We start from the raw sequence: 12,767 nt of genomic DNA, 5'->3' as shown, positions 1-12,767 counted from the left end.
TATTGATTTCAACCTGCACGCAATTCGGCAGCTGGGTGGTAGATTTTTTCTATCAAAGTGAAGAAGCACTGAAACTTTGAACAGACTTTCTCATTTTTGTGTGTGTGAGTAGTGTGTGTGTGTGTGTGTGCCTATAGAGATTACATCCCATTGTTGTGATTTAAGATTGTTAGGCCCATAGGATGAGGGGTAGGGTTGTCAGATCCAGATTTGGGAGGCTCCTGGAGGTGTGGGGGTGGAGCCTGGGGGGGCAGGGACCTCAGTGGGGTACAAAGACAGAACGTCCCCCCTGCAAAGCATCCATTTTCTCCAAGGGAACTGATCTCTGTGGTCTGGAGATGAGCTGTAACACTGGGGAATCCCCAGGTCCCACCTGGAGGTTGGCATCCCGGGGGGGGTGTCTGCTGGAGATCTTCCAGAATTACGTCTGATCTCCAGACTCCAGGCATCAGTCCCTATGGAGAAAATGGCTGCTTTGGAAGGTGGACTCCATTGCATTATATTCTGCCGAGATCCCTCCCATCCCCAAACTCCACCCTCCCCACGCTCCACACACACCCAATCTCCAGAAATGTCCCCAGCCTAGCCTACCTCACCTTTGCAGGTAGGGGCACAGAGGAAAGGGCTTGGACAGAGGCTCCTAGTCCCGAGGGAGCCAGGAGTTCTTATTCATGCAAGGCACCTGCTTTTGGGCACCCTTCTCAGGCGGAGCAAGAAGGAACAAAGCACCCCAGCTTTTCCTCAGTCAATCCCAGGATTTCATGTCTCCCAGGACATAACAGGGACTCTAGAAATGCCGTGTCCTCTGCAGCAGCAGTTCCCAACCCTTTTGATATGATGACCCACAAGTCCGAATTTACCTGGTATGGGTAACCCATCCGGGGCTGGCCCGAGGTTTTTTGGTGCCCCAGGCAAGCAATGGCCTTGACACCCATCTTGTTTGGCATTCCATTTTTTTAATTAACAATTTTTCAAAATTTCACAGAAAATACAATTAAAAAGAAAGAGAAATGCTTATAGTAATATGCAACATTCAAACATCAAAAGAAAATCATATTGTGATACATAGGATTCTTTGGAAGTATTTCTGTTTCCATTAGGTAGCTCACAATTGGGTACCAAATAGGTACAATTTTTTTTCTGATATTGTATAGATGAATCGTTACCGGTGTTAGATGACAATTTGCTTAAAATAAAGTAATCCCAATTTTTGTTAGCCACTGTTGAACAGAGGGGACTTGTTTTTGTATCCATTTGGTTGCTATCAGATTTTTTGCTATCGTCGAAAGTATAGAAACGGCTTCTTGTTGTCTTGAAGTCATTTGAATATCCTTCCAGTATTCTAGTAATACTACAGCTGGATTTAAGGGAATTTTTATTGAAACCATTTCTTCTATTTTGTTAAGTATATGGTTCCAAAATTTTTGGATTGAAACGCAAGACCACCAGCAGTGTATTAGGTCTGCTGTTTGTCCACATTGTTTTGTACAGTTGGGTGTAAATGTTTTGTTTATACTATGGCATTCCATTTTCTACAGTGCCCAACCAGATGGTTTTGAGAAACCAACAAACATCTCACAGAGGGCACAGCTGCCTCCCCTATGAACCCCAAGCAAGTGGCATCCCAACATACACAGCCTTTGCCTATGGAGGTTGCATTCCAGCCACTGACCACCCGGCTCCTTCTCCATTACTCCCTCTAATCCCCCCTGAGATTCTAAGAAACTCATCTAGTTACCTTTGGGACACGTTTTGCTTGATCAACACGTATATGCAGTGTGTGGGGGGAAATACCAACTAATGTATGACATGGAAGGTAGTGTTTCCGGGGTCAGATCTTAGTTTCTGAGACACAAAAGAGAGGAATGGAAAGAGCAGGCGGCAGCCATTAGGGAGGGCTGGCCTCCAACCCCCTTTCAGAGACTTCGTGACCCAATTTTGGGTCCCAACCCACAGGGTGGGACACACTGCTTAGTGCTCCCTCTAAGCTGTGGAGTCTTGTGAGCAAAAATTCTACTTTGTGAGCTACTGGCATTAAAGTTGTGAGCGAGCGATTTGGCTGCTGCATCAATTAGTTTGCTCTGGAGCCATCCTTTCCTGAACTGAGACAAAAATGTGTGAGCCGGAGGCTAAAAAATGGTGAGCTGGCTCACACTAACTCGGCTTAGAGGGAACACCGCGACTCGGCACTTTGAAAGTCCTCGGCATGACATTCAGCTCCCCTTCTGAAGGGATCTCCCTGGTGCTTTCCCCTTGGATGGATTCACCTGCTGCTGCTGCTGCTGCTGCTGAGCCGCTCTGTGCGCAGCCTCCTCCTCCTCGATGCTGTCTGTGAACTCGGTGCTGGCATCTTCCGTATCCTCCGTCACAGCCAGAACTGGAAATGACAAAATAAAAGGGCAAAGAGGCTGAGACTTAGGCCTTGCGTTTCCTTGCCGTGCAGCTGCTCCGGCCACCATCAGGGGCTTCTCAGCACCATCCCCGGCTTATCTGGGCTATAGACCCCGACCAAGGGAAATAGCTCAGTACTTTGATGCTGAGGTCAAACCCTGTCCAAAGTCTGAATCTCCGGCTCCCCTCCCCTGGCCCTGCAATGCAGCTGCCCCCGCAACGTGCAGATCCCGGCCCCTGCTTCAGGACAATTTGCCTGGTAGGTGCGAAGCATATATCCTGAAGGGGAAACAGAAGGCACACGGGGCTGGAGCTTGGGTGCCCAGCGCCACAGTTTCGGAAGCAGAGTGAGCCCACCTCTAGTAACTGCATTTCTGAAAAGCCTTAGCAAAGGCCTAGGGGGATGCAATGGGCTTGAATCCAGTGATAGAATCACAGAGTTGGAAGGGGCTGTACAGGGACCATCTAGTCCAACCCCCTGCTCAGTGCAGGATCAGCCTAGAGTGTCCCTGATAGGTGTTTGTCCAGATGCTGCTTAAAGACGGCCAGTGAGGGGGAGCTCACCACCTCCTTAGGCAGTTGATTCTACTGTTGCACAACTCTTACTGTAAAAAAACCAAATTCCTAATATCCAGCTGGTACCTTACCACCCTTAATTTAAACCCATTATTGCGAGTTCTATCCTCTGCTGCCAACAGGAACAGCTCCCCGCCCTCCTCTAAGTGACAGCCCTTAGCCTCCTGTTCTCCAGACTGAATATTGAGAAGTCCCTCAGCCTTTCATCATACGGCTTGGTCTTCAGGCCCCTGATCATCCTCGTCGCTCTCCTCTGCACCTGCTGCTTTCTGTCCGCATCCTTTTTGAAGGGAGGCCTCCAGAACTACACATAGAACTGATGTGCAAGGGGAAACAGACACCTAGAGCTTTCTTCCCTATGTATGACCTTTTTTTGATGGTATTCCCAGTAGTCATGTATGGCTGCGAGTGTTGGACTATAAGGAAGGCCGAGCGCCAAAGAATAGATTCCTTTGAACTATGGTGCTGGAGAAGACTCTTGAGAGTCCCTTGGACTGCAAGAAGATCAAATCAGTCAATCCTAAAAGAAATGAACCCTGACTGTTCCCTGGAAGGCCAGATAATGAAACTGAAGCTCAAATACCTTGGCCACCAAATGAGAAGGGAGCACTCACTGGAGAAGACCCTGATGCTGGGAAAGATTGAAGGTCAAAGAAGACGGGGACGGCAAAGGATGAGATGGTTAGACAGTGTCATAGATGCAACGAACATGAAATTGAGCAAACTTCAGAGGACAGAGGAAGACAGGAAGGCCTGGCATGATCTGGACCATGGGGTCGAGAAGAGTCAGACTTGACTGTGTGACTGAACAACAACAACAACACAGCCAACTTATGGTGACCATGTAGGGTTTTCAAGGCAAGACACATTCAGAGTTGGTTTGCCATTGCCTGACTCTGTGTAGCGACCCCGGACTTCTTTGGTGGTCTCCCACCCAAGTACTAACCGGGGCCAACCTGATCTGATGAGAAGGGGCTAGCCTGGGCCATCTGGCTCTATGTATGATAGTGCCCAGAAATGAGTAGCACTAGATCTTGTGCAAGGGGGAAATGTACATGGGGGGAGAAGAAGTCTGACTTTGCACAGGCAGCTAACTTAGGTTTTTTTCATGCCATCAAGGCATGCACAAGAGCAAGCAATACTTTGTTGCTGGATCAAACCCTGTCATTCAAGAGGTGGGAAGTGACAAATCCCTGCTCACCGATACATCTGCCGTTGTTACCCTCAGGCACCAGAGGCAATCTGGCGTAACACAAGCGACTCATTTACACAGGGCAATGTGTTTGCCCTACTTGTACACAATGCCATCTCAATGGCTTCTCCAACACAGCCCATTTCCCAACTATTAATCGCAGACACCTACCATAAATACCTATGCTCTCGCTTATCAGAGTTGCCCTGGGATACTATCTGCCTGGTATTGGCAGGCCATCTCCTGCTGGTGCTCACTAGAGGGTGGGTGGAGGGAAGAGAATAGGGGAAAATTGGTGTCACTTAACACAGTGATGTCACTTCCAGATAGAGACCTGGAAGTGACATTGCTGCATGGTGCAACATCAATTTTGCCAGTATCCCCTTCCCTTAAACTCCTGCCAGTTGCCAGGGAAGAGCTGACAACCCTAATATGCTTATGGGGCACAAGCCCTTCATCTGAGCTGGTCCCCAGGCCTCATAGGCCACACATTTCAGAGTGCACAGGTTGGGTCTGTGGTCTCCACACTGTGTCAGAAAGGGTCAGATGTGAGTTGCAGGTTCTCCTCAATGCCTGCACATGGGGTGTTTGATTTCGGGACCACCACGCACATGGAGAAGGGTTGTCAGACTTCCTCCCATGCCATTTTCTTAATCTAAAACTGCCCCAGGAGGTGCTGTTGGGGGAAACCCGCATGTCCCTGGAGATGTACTTGGGTTTCTCCAACGGGCCCACTAGTACCCCTTCCTTTAGACTGTGATTTCTCAGTTCATGTTCTGTTTTGGATAGCATTTTGTTGGTTTGCATTTAAGGGTACCGTCACCACTCTAGGCTCTCTGGCCTCGCTGCTAGTTAGAAATTGCCGTCCATCCTCTGCACTCAAACACAAACACCCTTTTCAGGAATCTCAGGAGCTTTTGAATTCTCCATTCATCCATGGCATCCTAACAGCTGCTAAATCCATCAATATCGGACACAAAATGCTTCCATAGTTAATGTGAGACAGCCTCCCTCCCCAGTAGACTCTAGATTGCACACCTGGGTTTCACAGGCATCATTTAATTGGTGTTGTATGGCGACACCTAATGATCATTTTTAGTGAGTTCAAGTTTAGCAGTTTGTTCGCATAAGCATAGCTGTCTCCTGCGAAATCTTGACTATCAGGTACTGTGGCTTCTCATGTTCTCAAAGAGGCCGAGGAGCCAACTTTCTGTTTCCCCACAACTTTGTTTGGGCTGCAGAAGTTTGCCATTGACGATTTGGCACTATGTCCAACACTTATATTGCCAAACTCAGGTATTGCACCCTCCGTATCCTAACCTAGAGGCATAGCACTTGAGAGCTGGAAGGAGTCTTAGTGACCATCTCGTTCAACCCAGTGCCCAATGCAGGTGATCCAAATCTAGACCATTCCCAACAGATAGCTATTCAGCTTCTGTTTGAAAACATAATTCTTAAAATATGGCATCCAGAGCTTACCATGGTACTCCAGAGAAGGCCTGACTAGTGTAGGGTAGAATGGAACTATTACATCTCATGACTTGGATGCTGTTCTTTTCTTAAATACAGTCCAGTAGTCTTCTTTGCAGCCACATCACAGTCATATTCAACTTGTGATCGACCACAATCACCAAATCTGTTTCCACACACACTACTGCTAAGCTAGATATTCCCCACCCTATACCCCCCTGCATTTGATTCTTTTTGTCTACGCCCCCCCACTTGAAACCTCCCTCTAGATTACCACCTGTGATTCCACCTGCTCTTTCCATCCTGTGGCTAACTAAAACAGCATAAGGAGACTTTGTCAAATGCCTTTCATTTAAAACCACAGCATTCCTGTGATCCATTAGGCTTGTAACCAGATCAAAAAATATGATAAAGGGTAGGGGGACAGGATTTATCCTTGACAAATCCCAGCTGGCTTCTACCTACCATTGCATTATTTTCAAGAAATGGACTGATGCATTAATAATCTGTTCTTGTATTTTCTATGGTATTGAAGGCAGGATGATAATCTAGTCTTCCAGATCCTCCATATGCATAAGCATATGGAGCAGAGGTCCATCAGTGGCTATTAGCCACAAGGTATAGATAGGGACTCTGGGGCAAGTGATGCTCTGTCATCTTGGTGCTTGGGGGGGGGGTCAACAGTGGGATGGCTTCTAATGTCCTGGCCCCACTGGTGGACCTCCTGATGGCACTGGTATTTCTGGCCACTGTGTGATACAGAGTGTTGGACTGGATGGGCCTTTGGCCTGATCCAACATTGGCATCTCTTATGTTCTTATGTTCTTATGTTCCTTGCCTTCCCCTTCTTTTGGAAAACTGGGTCATTTGCTTGTCTCTAGTCTTTTTTTTTCTTTTTTCTTTTTATAATGTTTTATTTAAAGTTTAACATACATCTGTTCATTGTACAGTATTACATATATTTTCAGAGTCCACTCTTTTTATCCAACCATTTGTACAATCCTGCCCATCTATCTAGAAAGTCTTCATCATTTTTCCCTTGTAAATACATATTCAATTTATCTATTTCCACTACTTCCAACAGTTTACTCAATACTTCATCTGATCTGGGTACACAATCTAGTTTCCAGTGTTTAGCCCAGAGTATTCTAGCTGCCGTTATTACATACGCAATTACATATTTCTCATTAAACGAAAGCTTATCTGGCATAACATTTAGTAGAAATATGTCGGGCACCATTTCTAATTTTACTTTCAAGATTTCCTCTATAAGTTTTTGTATGGTTTTCCAATAAGTTTGAATTTTTTTACAGCGCCACCACATGTGGTAAAAAGTGCCAACATTTAGTTTACATTTCCAGCAAAGATTTGAGCAATTTGGGTAACATTTGGCTAACCTTTCTGGGGACCAGTACCATCTATGATACATTTTGAAAACATTTTCTCTATAATTTGTTGCTCTCATGTATTTTACAGATTTCCAAATCTTTAACCAAGATTCCTTAGGCAACTCATGGCCTAGGTCTTTTTTCCAGACTGTTAGGTTATGTGTTTGCGCTTCTTCTGATAAATAATCCTCTAACAATAGTTTATACATTTTCTGGATCATTTTATCAGTTTGTCTCATCTAATAGTTTTTCATACGATTCTTTGTTATACTGGGTAAGGAACGCTGGTCTTATAAAGGCTTCCAAGGGAGACACCCATTTTGGTATTTTGGTATAGAATTTGGTTTTGATTTCATTCCAAACCTTTAACAGAGCCGCCCTTAGAATGTGATTTTTAAAGTGCAGGTGGGTTTTATCTTTCCCGTACCAGATATACGCGTGCCAGCCCATTACTAGGTCTGATCCTTCTAGAGTAAGGCCCCTCACGTCCTCCAACTTGATCCATTCCTTTATCCAGTCAAGACAAGCCGCTTGATAGTAAAATTTCCCATTTGGTAGGGCGAAGCCACCTCTGTCCTTTCCTTCTTGTAATAATTTTGCTCTAATTCTTGGTCTTTTAGCACTCCAAATAAATTTTTTGGTTACCCTCTCTAATTCCTCCAAGAACTGATTTCTTCTCAGCACCGGGATGTTCCGAGCCAAAAATAGGAATCTCGGTAAAATGTTCATTTTGATCGTTGCCACCTTCCCTGATAGAGAAAGGTGGAGTTCCTTCCATTTGTTCAGGTCTTCCCTTATTTCCTCTAACAGTTTGGAATAATTATCCTCAATTAGAGTGCTATTTCTATTTGTCATTGTTATACCTAGGTATTTTATCTTCTTAACTATCTCCATCGAGGTTATCTCGTGTAGTTGTTGTTTGGTAACTGTATCGCAATTCTTTGTTAGTAATTTAGTTTTTTTGTAGTTTATTTTCAGGCCAGCCACCTTCCCGTAATCTTGGAGGACTCTTAGGAGTTCACAGCTAGAGTCTTTGGGGTTTTCTAATATTAACAGTAGGTCGTCTGCGAAAGCCAGCAGTTTGTATTCCTGGTCTTTTAGTTTCAGGCCCTGGATATTTTCATTTTGTCTTATTAGGTCATTAAGTGTCTCTAACGCAAAAATAAACAGTAAAGGGGATAAGGGGCAGCCTTGCCTTGAGCCTTTTTGAATTTCAATGTTCTGCGTTAGGTCCCCATTTATTAGGGTTCCTACCTAAAAGATCAATGAAAAGTAACATAAGAACGGTCATTAATGTGTTAGAGTACTATGAACTCCAGCCAGGGAAACAATTAGCATTAATGTGTCTAGACACAGAAAAGGCCTTCGACAACTTATCTTGGTCCTTTCTCTTGCAAAAATTAGAGATAACAGAATGTGGCGATAAATTCAGAAAGATGATTAAAGCAATATATGAAAAACAACATGCTTGTCTCTAGTCTTGTGGGCTGCGGTGGCTCAAGTGGTTAAGACGCTGAACTGCAGACTGGAAGGTCGGTAGTTCAGCAGTACGAGACCCGAGTGCCGCATGACGGAGCTCCCATCTCTGGTCCCAGCTCCTGCCAACCTAGCAGTTTGAAAGTAAGAAATTGCAATTAGATAAATAGATTCCACTTCAGTGGGAAGGTAACAGCGTTCCGTGCGCCTCGATGTCTAGTCATGCCAGCCACATGACCATGGAAATGTCTTCGGACAGCGCTGGCTCTTCAGCTTGAAACGGAGATGAGCACCACATCCCTAGAGTCGGATTCGACTGGCTTTCGAGCAAGGGAAACCTTTACCTTTACCTAGTCTTGTGGCACCTCATTTAACTTTTGAGGGTTTCTCAAAGACAGACAAGAGTTTCTATGGATATGTCAGCAGGTTTCTTTAGTAATCTGGGATGCAGTTTCATGCAGCCCCGAAGACCTGAATTCATTTCTGGTAGCTAAGAATTCTCCAGCCAACACCCTATTGCTCTTAGTGCTCGGACTGAGGCCCAAGAGAACGGGCAATCCCAGCTTCCCTATTAACATTTCAGCATTCTTGCCCTGACCTGGATAACCGAGGCAAGTCTGATCTTGGAAGCTAAGCAGGGTTGACTGTGGTTAATACCTGGATGGGAGACCTCCTTGGAATACCAAGTCAGGAGGACAGAGGCAGGCTTTATTCAGCCACTTCTCTGAATATCCTCCGGGCCCCCAGTAGGGGTCGGTCACCAGAGGTCAATCTGACTTCTGGGTGCAGACACACACACAGAGAGAAAATACTAAAAAAATACAACCCCCCCCCCCAACACTTCACCATTCTCACTGAGTAGTTGGCTGAATGAGTCTTTTTTGTTGTAGTTTTTAAACTTTCCTGACACTGTCTCTACATGTCTGGGCTAGTAGTCTGTAGACACTTTTAGCGTTTTGTCCTTTCTTCCATCTTCCTATACATGGCCTTTTCGATTTTTGGCTCATTGCTTTTGTCATCACTTGGGCTTTCGTAGTTGTCTTCCATTTTTCTGGCCACTGATCTGCTTTGCAATTGTGTCTTTAAGAACTCAGTTTTTTAAGGAACCCTGAGCCATTTTAGAGTCCTGACTGATTTATCTAGCCCCAGAATCTTAATTATGATTTATCCAAGTGTATTAAAACAAATTTCCCTGAAATGTCATTCGACTAAACTCATCCCCGGCTTTCCAGAAGGATCAAAGATCCCAGGGTTATAAGGTCAGTTTTGCCCCCAAATTCCTACTGCTTTCCATTCCCGATCGCCTGCTGGTTAGGATCAGGTCAAGAACATTCAGTTCTCTAGTTCCTTCTTCCATTAGAGAGGAAGTTGTCAGCAAGAGATGGTGGGAATTTTGGGGGCATTCCACACTCAGCAGAATTTGTCTCCCAGCAGGAAGCTGAAGGCTTCCATTATCCTGAATTCTCGCTTCTGTAATATGCTTCATCTTTCCTCTCCCTGTTTGTGGCAGCTTAGTTCTTCCTCGCAAGGTTTCCCGTCAGCGCCCCATTTATCTAAGGCATATTCTGCAACAACCTGGGCTCGGGCTTTTACAGTGACTGCCCCATACTAGTGGAAGAGCCTCCCAGAAGAGGGCAGGAGGGCTTCTACGCTCTTGGCTTTCTTGCAGGGCTGTAAAGTAGAATTATTCCAGAGGGATTTTAGGGGCAGCCTGGGTGAAGGGGGTATAGCAGGAGACCTGGAGGCAGCCCTGGAAGGTTGCTGCAGTTCAGTAGAGTGGCAGGGGCGGAAATGAGTCAGAAATCACCATTGTGTTGATGTCATAGCGTCATTTCCAGATGTAAACCTGGAAGTGACGTCACACAATCGATGTGACACTCTACCATTCACAAGGAACTCTTATGGTAAAATCACGGAGTTTCCAGTGAATGCTAGAGTATCACTTTGCTGGCGTGACATCACTTCCAGCTTTGCCCCATCAATGAAATCCCACTGTTGCTGTGGCAGCACTTTCCCCAAGGCTTCAAGAGGGAATTAGATAAACATATGGAGCAGAGGTCCACCAGTGGCTATTAGCCACGAGGTATAAATAGGAACTCTCAGTCTGGGGCAAGTGATGCTTTGTATTCTTGGTGCTGGGGGGGGCAACAGTGGGAGGGCTTCTAGTGTCCTGGCCCCACTGGTGGACCTCCTGATGGCACCTGGTATTTTTGGTCACCGTGTGACAGAGTGTTGGACTGGATGGGCCATTGGCTTGATCCAACATTGGCTTCTCTTATGTTCAATGTCTCCACCGCCCAGTTTCCTGTCAGGTGCCAGACACCAGCTGGTAACCCTAGGAAATAGCTTGCCAATATATTTTGTGTTTATTGCTTTAATAAATTCTCTCCTTGGTCTGGTAGTCTGCAGTGGACTCCACCCATGATTTTTTTAAAATTACTATCTTAATATATTTTAATCCAGATGCTCTCCACAGAGCTATTACCTTCATGCTCTTGGGAGTTCTGTGCTGGTCTATACATGTTTGACACAAGATCCTCCTACTCTTCTGCCGCATCTATTCCTTTTGAACGCGTTTTGTCCGTCAATGGGCACATCCCAACCATCATCCTACCCAGTTCTGCCTATAAAGTCCTGTACCTTCTTGTACTAAAGGGGAGGCTAGCTCATTAAAATCTTTTCCCGAGCTGCAAACAGGCTTAAACTTTCTTCAGAGATATATCTATATCCTGCTTAACTCCTATCCTAGCTCCTGCAGGAGTTACATGATCAAATATCAAATTAAGATCCCATTTGCATTTCTCTCGCCACGCCTTATCCTATCATCCATTATTCCCAGATCTTGGCACCAGAAAAAGTAGCCGTGTGGCAGGGTACAGAAGCAGAATTTCCCTTTAATGATTGCAAACATGAAGGTGCCATGACCTTACACTGAATCAGACCATCGGTCCATCAAGGCCAGTATTGTCTACTCAGACTGGTAGCAGCTCTGGAGTCTCAGGCAACACACGAGACTCCTATTTTTGCACAAGTCCCAACCCTAGCTGGTTGCTTTGCTGGTCCTGGAGGTGGTAGAGAAAGGAAGCTCAGCTGGAGCAGCGGCCGGAAGGACAATGGCTGCCCAAGGACTATAAACAGCAGTTGTGATACCTGTCAGATCAGTCGCCCCTAAGTCTCAAACAGATCCATCACCCTTGAGAGGGGACCATCCATCTCCAGGCGAGGCTGAATTTGCCTCCCCTCTCCCAGGTTTGTCCAGGAACCGAAGATGTTTGCATGAGGTTCTCTAACTTGGAATGCAGTGGCTCGCCGGAATTCTCTGGTGCCATTAAAAAACAAGACCACATATTTCTGTATAAGCATTTTGGCTATTCTGTTCTGGACTTGCCCTGACCCAGATAGCCCAGGAGAGCTCAATCTCATCAGATCTCGGAAGCTAAGCGGGGTTGGCCCTGGTTAGTTTTTGGATGGGAGACCCCCAAGGAAGTCCAGGGTCGCTATGGAGGCAGGCAATGACAAACTACCTCTGAACATCTCTTGCCTTGGAAACCCACGGGGTTGCCATCAGTCAGCTGTGACTTGACAGCAACAAAAATAAAATAAAAACCTGGGCTTCCAGCACCTATGTCACACAGCTCCGTACGCTTCCTGTGGGCCCGAATTCCACATGCCACAGGTTTCCAGGTACCTGTATGACCCTTGTGCAAGGGCAGGCCTTCTGGGCTCTTCCAATAGAAACTGGAAATCCTTCCTCAGGGCGCCAGCTTTCAATGGAGTGACAGCTGCCAAGGGACGGAACATAGCACTGCCAGTACATGCTCCAGCCGCATCTCTCTCTCCCCTCTTCTCCAATAACTCATTAAAGTCATTAGGAAGCACATCAAAGCATTACTGTGCAATTGCTCAAAGTTGACATGAACAGGAAGGACAGCTTTTCAACTCGAGCTTGGTAGAGGGTTGGTTCAGGGGATATCCAGCTATCTTCTGGGCCAGATGAATTGCATCCTGGTGTACTAAAGAAATGTCCTGATGTGTCCACAGAAACTCATCTTTGAGAAATCCTTAAAGGTCAAGTTGGGTGCCACAAAACTGAAAACAGGCAAAGGATGTCCCAATGTTCACCTGAAGTGAGTGAGAGACAAGAAAAGAGGCAGGGGGTGGGGGGACAGAGGATCTGTGAAAGTAACTACAGACCAGGGGTCGTTTCGTAGAAAAAGAGCTAGGGGAACTCATTAGCATAACTCATTAGCATATGCCACACCCCCTGACATCAC

At 45.9% G+C, this 12,767-nt stretch overlaps 1 protein-coding gene across 1 annotated transcript in view; it reads right to left on the bottom strand.

Annotated features, from left to right (window-relative positions):
- LOC107119940 (myomegalin) overlaps nt 1-12,767 on the bottom strand; it is a 138,729-nt gene that overhangs the window by 56,774 nt on the left and 69,188 nt on the right. The window contains exon 24 of the mRNA XM_015422566.1: nt 2,268-2,377. Coding sequence (XP_015278052.1) covers nt 2,268-2,377 — 110 coding nt within the window. The remainder of the gene's footprint in view (nt 1-2,267; nt 2,378-12,767) is intronic.

Source organism: Gekko japonicus, unplaced genomic scaffold, assembly GCF_001447785.1.
Source record: "Gekko japonicus isolate JY-2015 unplaced genomic scaffold, Gekko_japonicus_V1.1 scaffold1500, whole genome shotgun sequence".
Classification (NCBI taxonomy): Eukaryota; Metazoa; Chordata; class Lepidosauria; order Squamata; family Gekkonidae; genus Gekko; species Gekko japonicus.
This window is presented reverse-complemented; position numbering and strand designations above follow the sequence as displayed.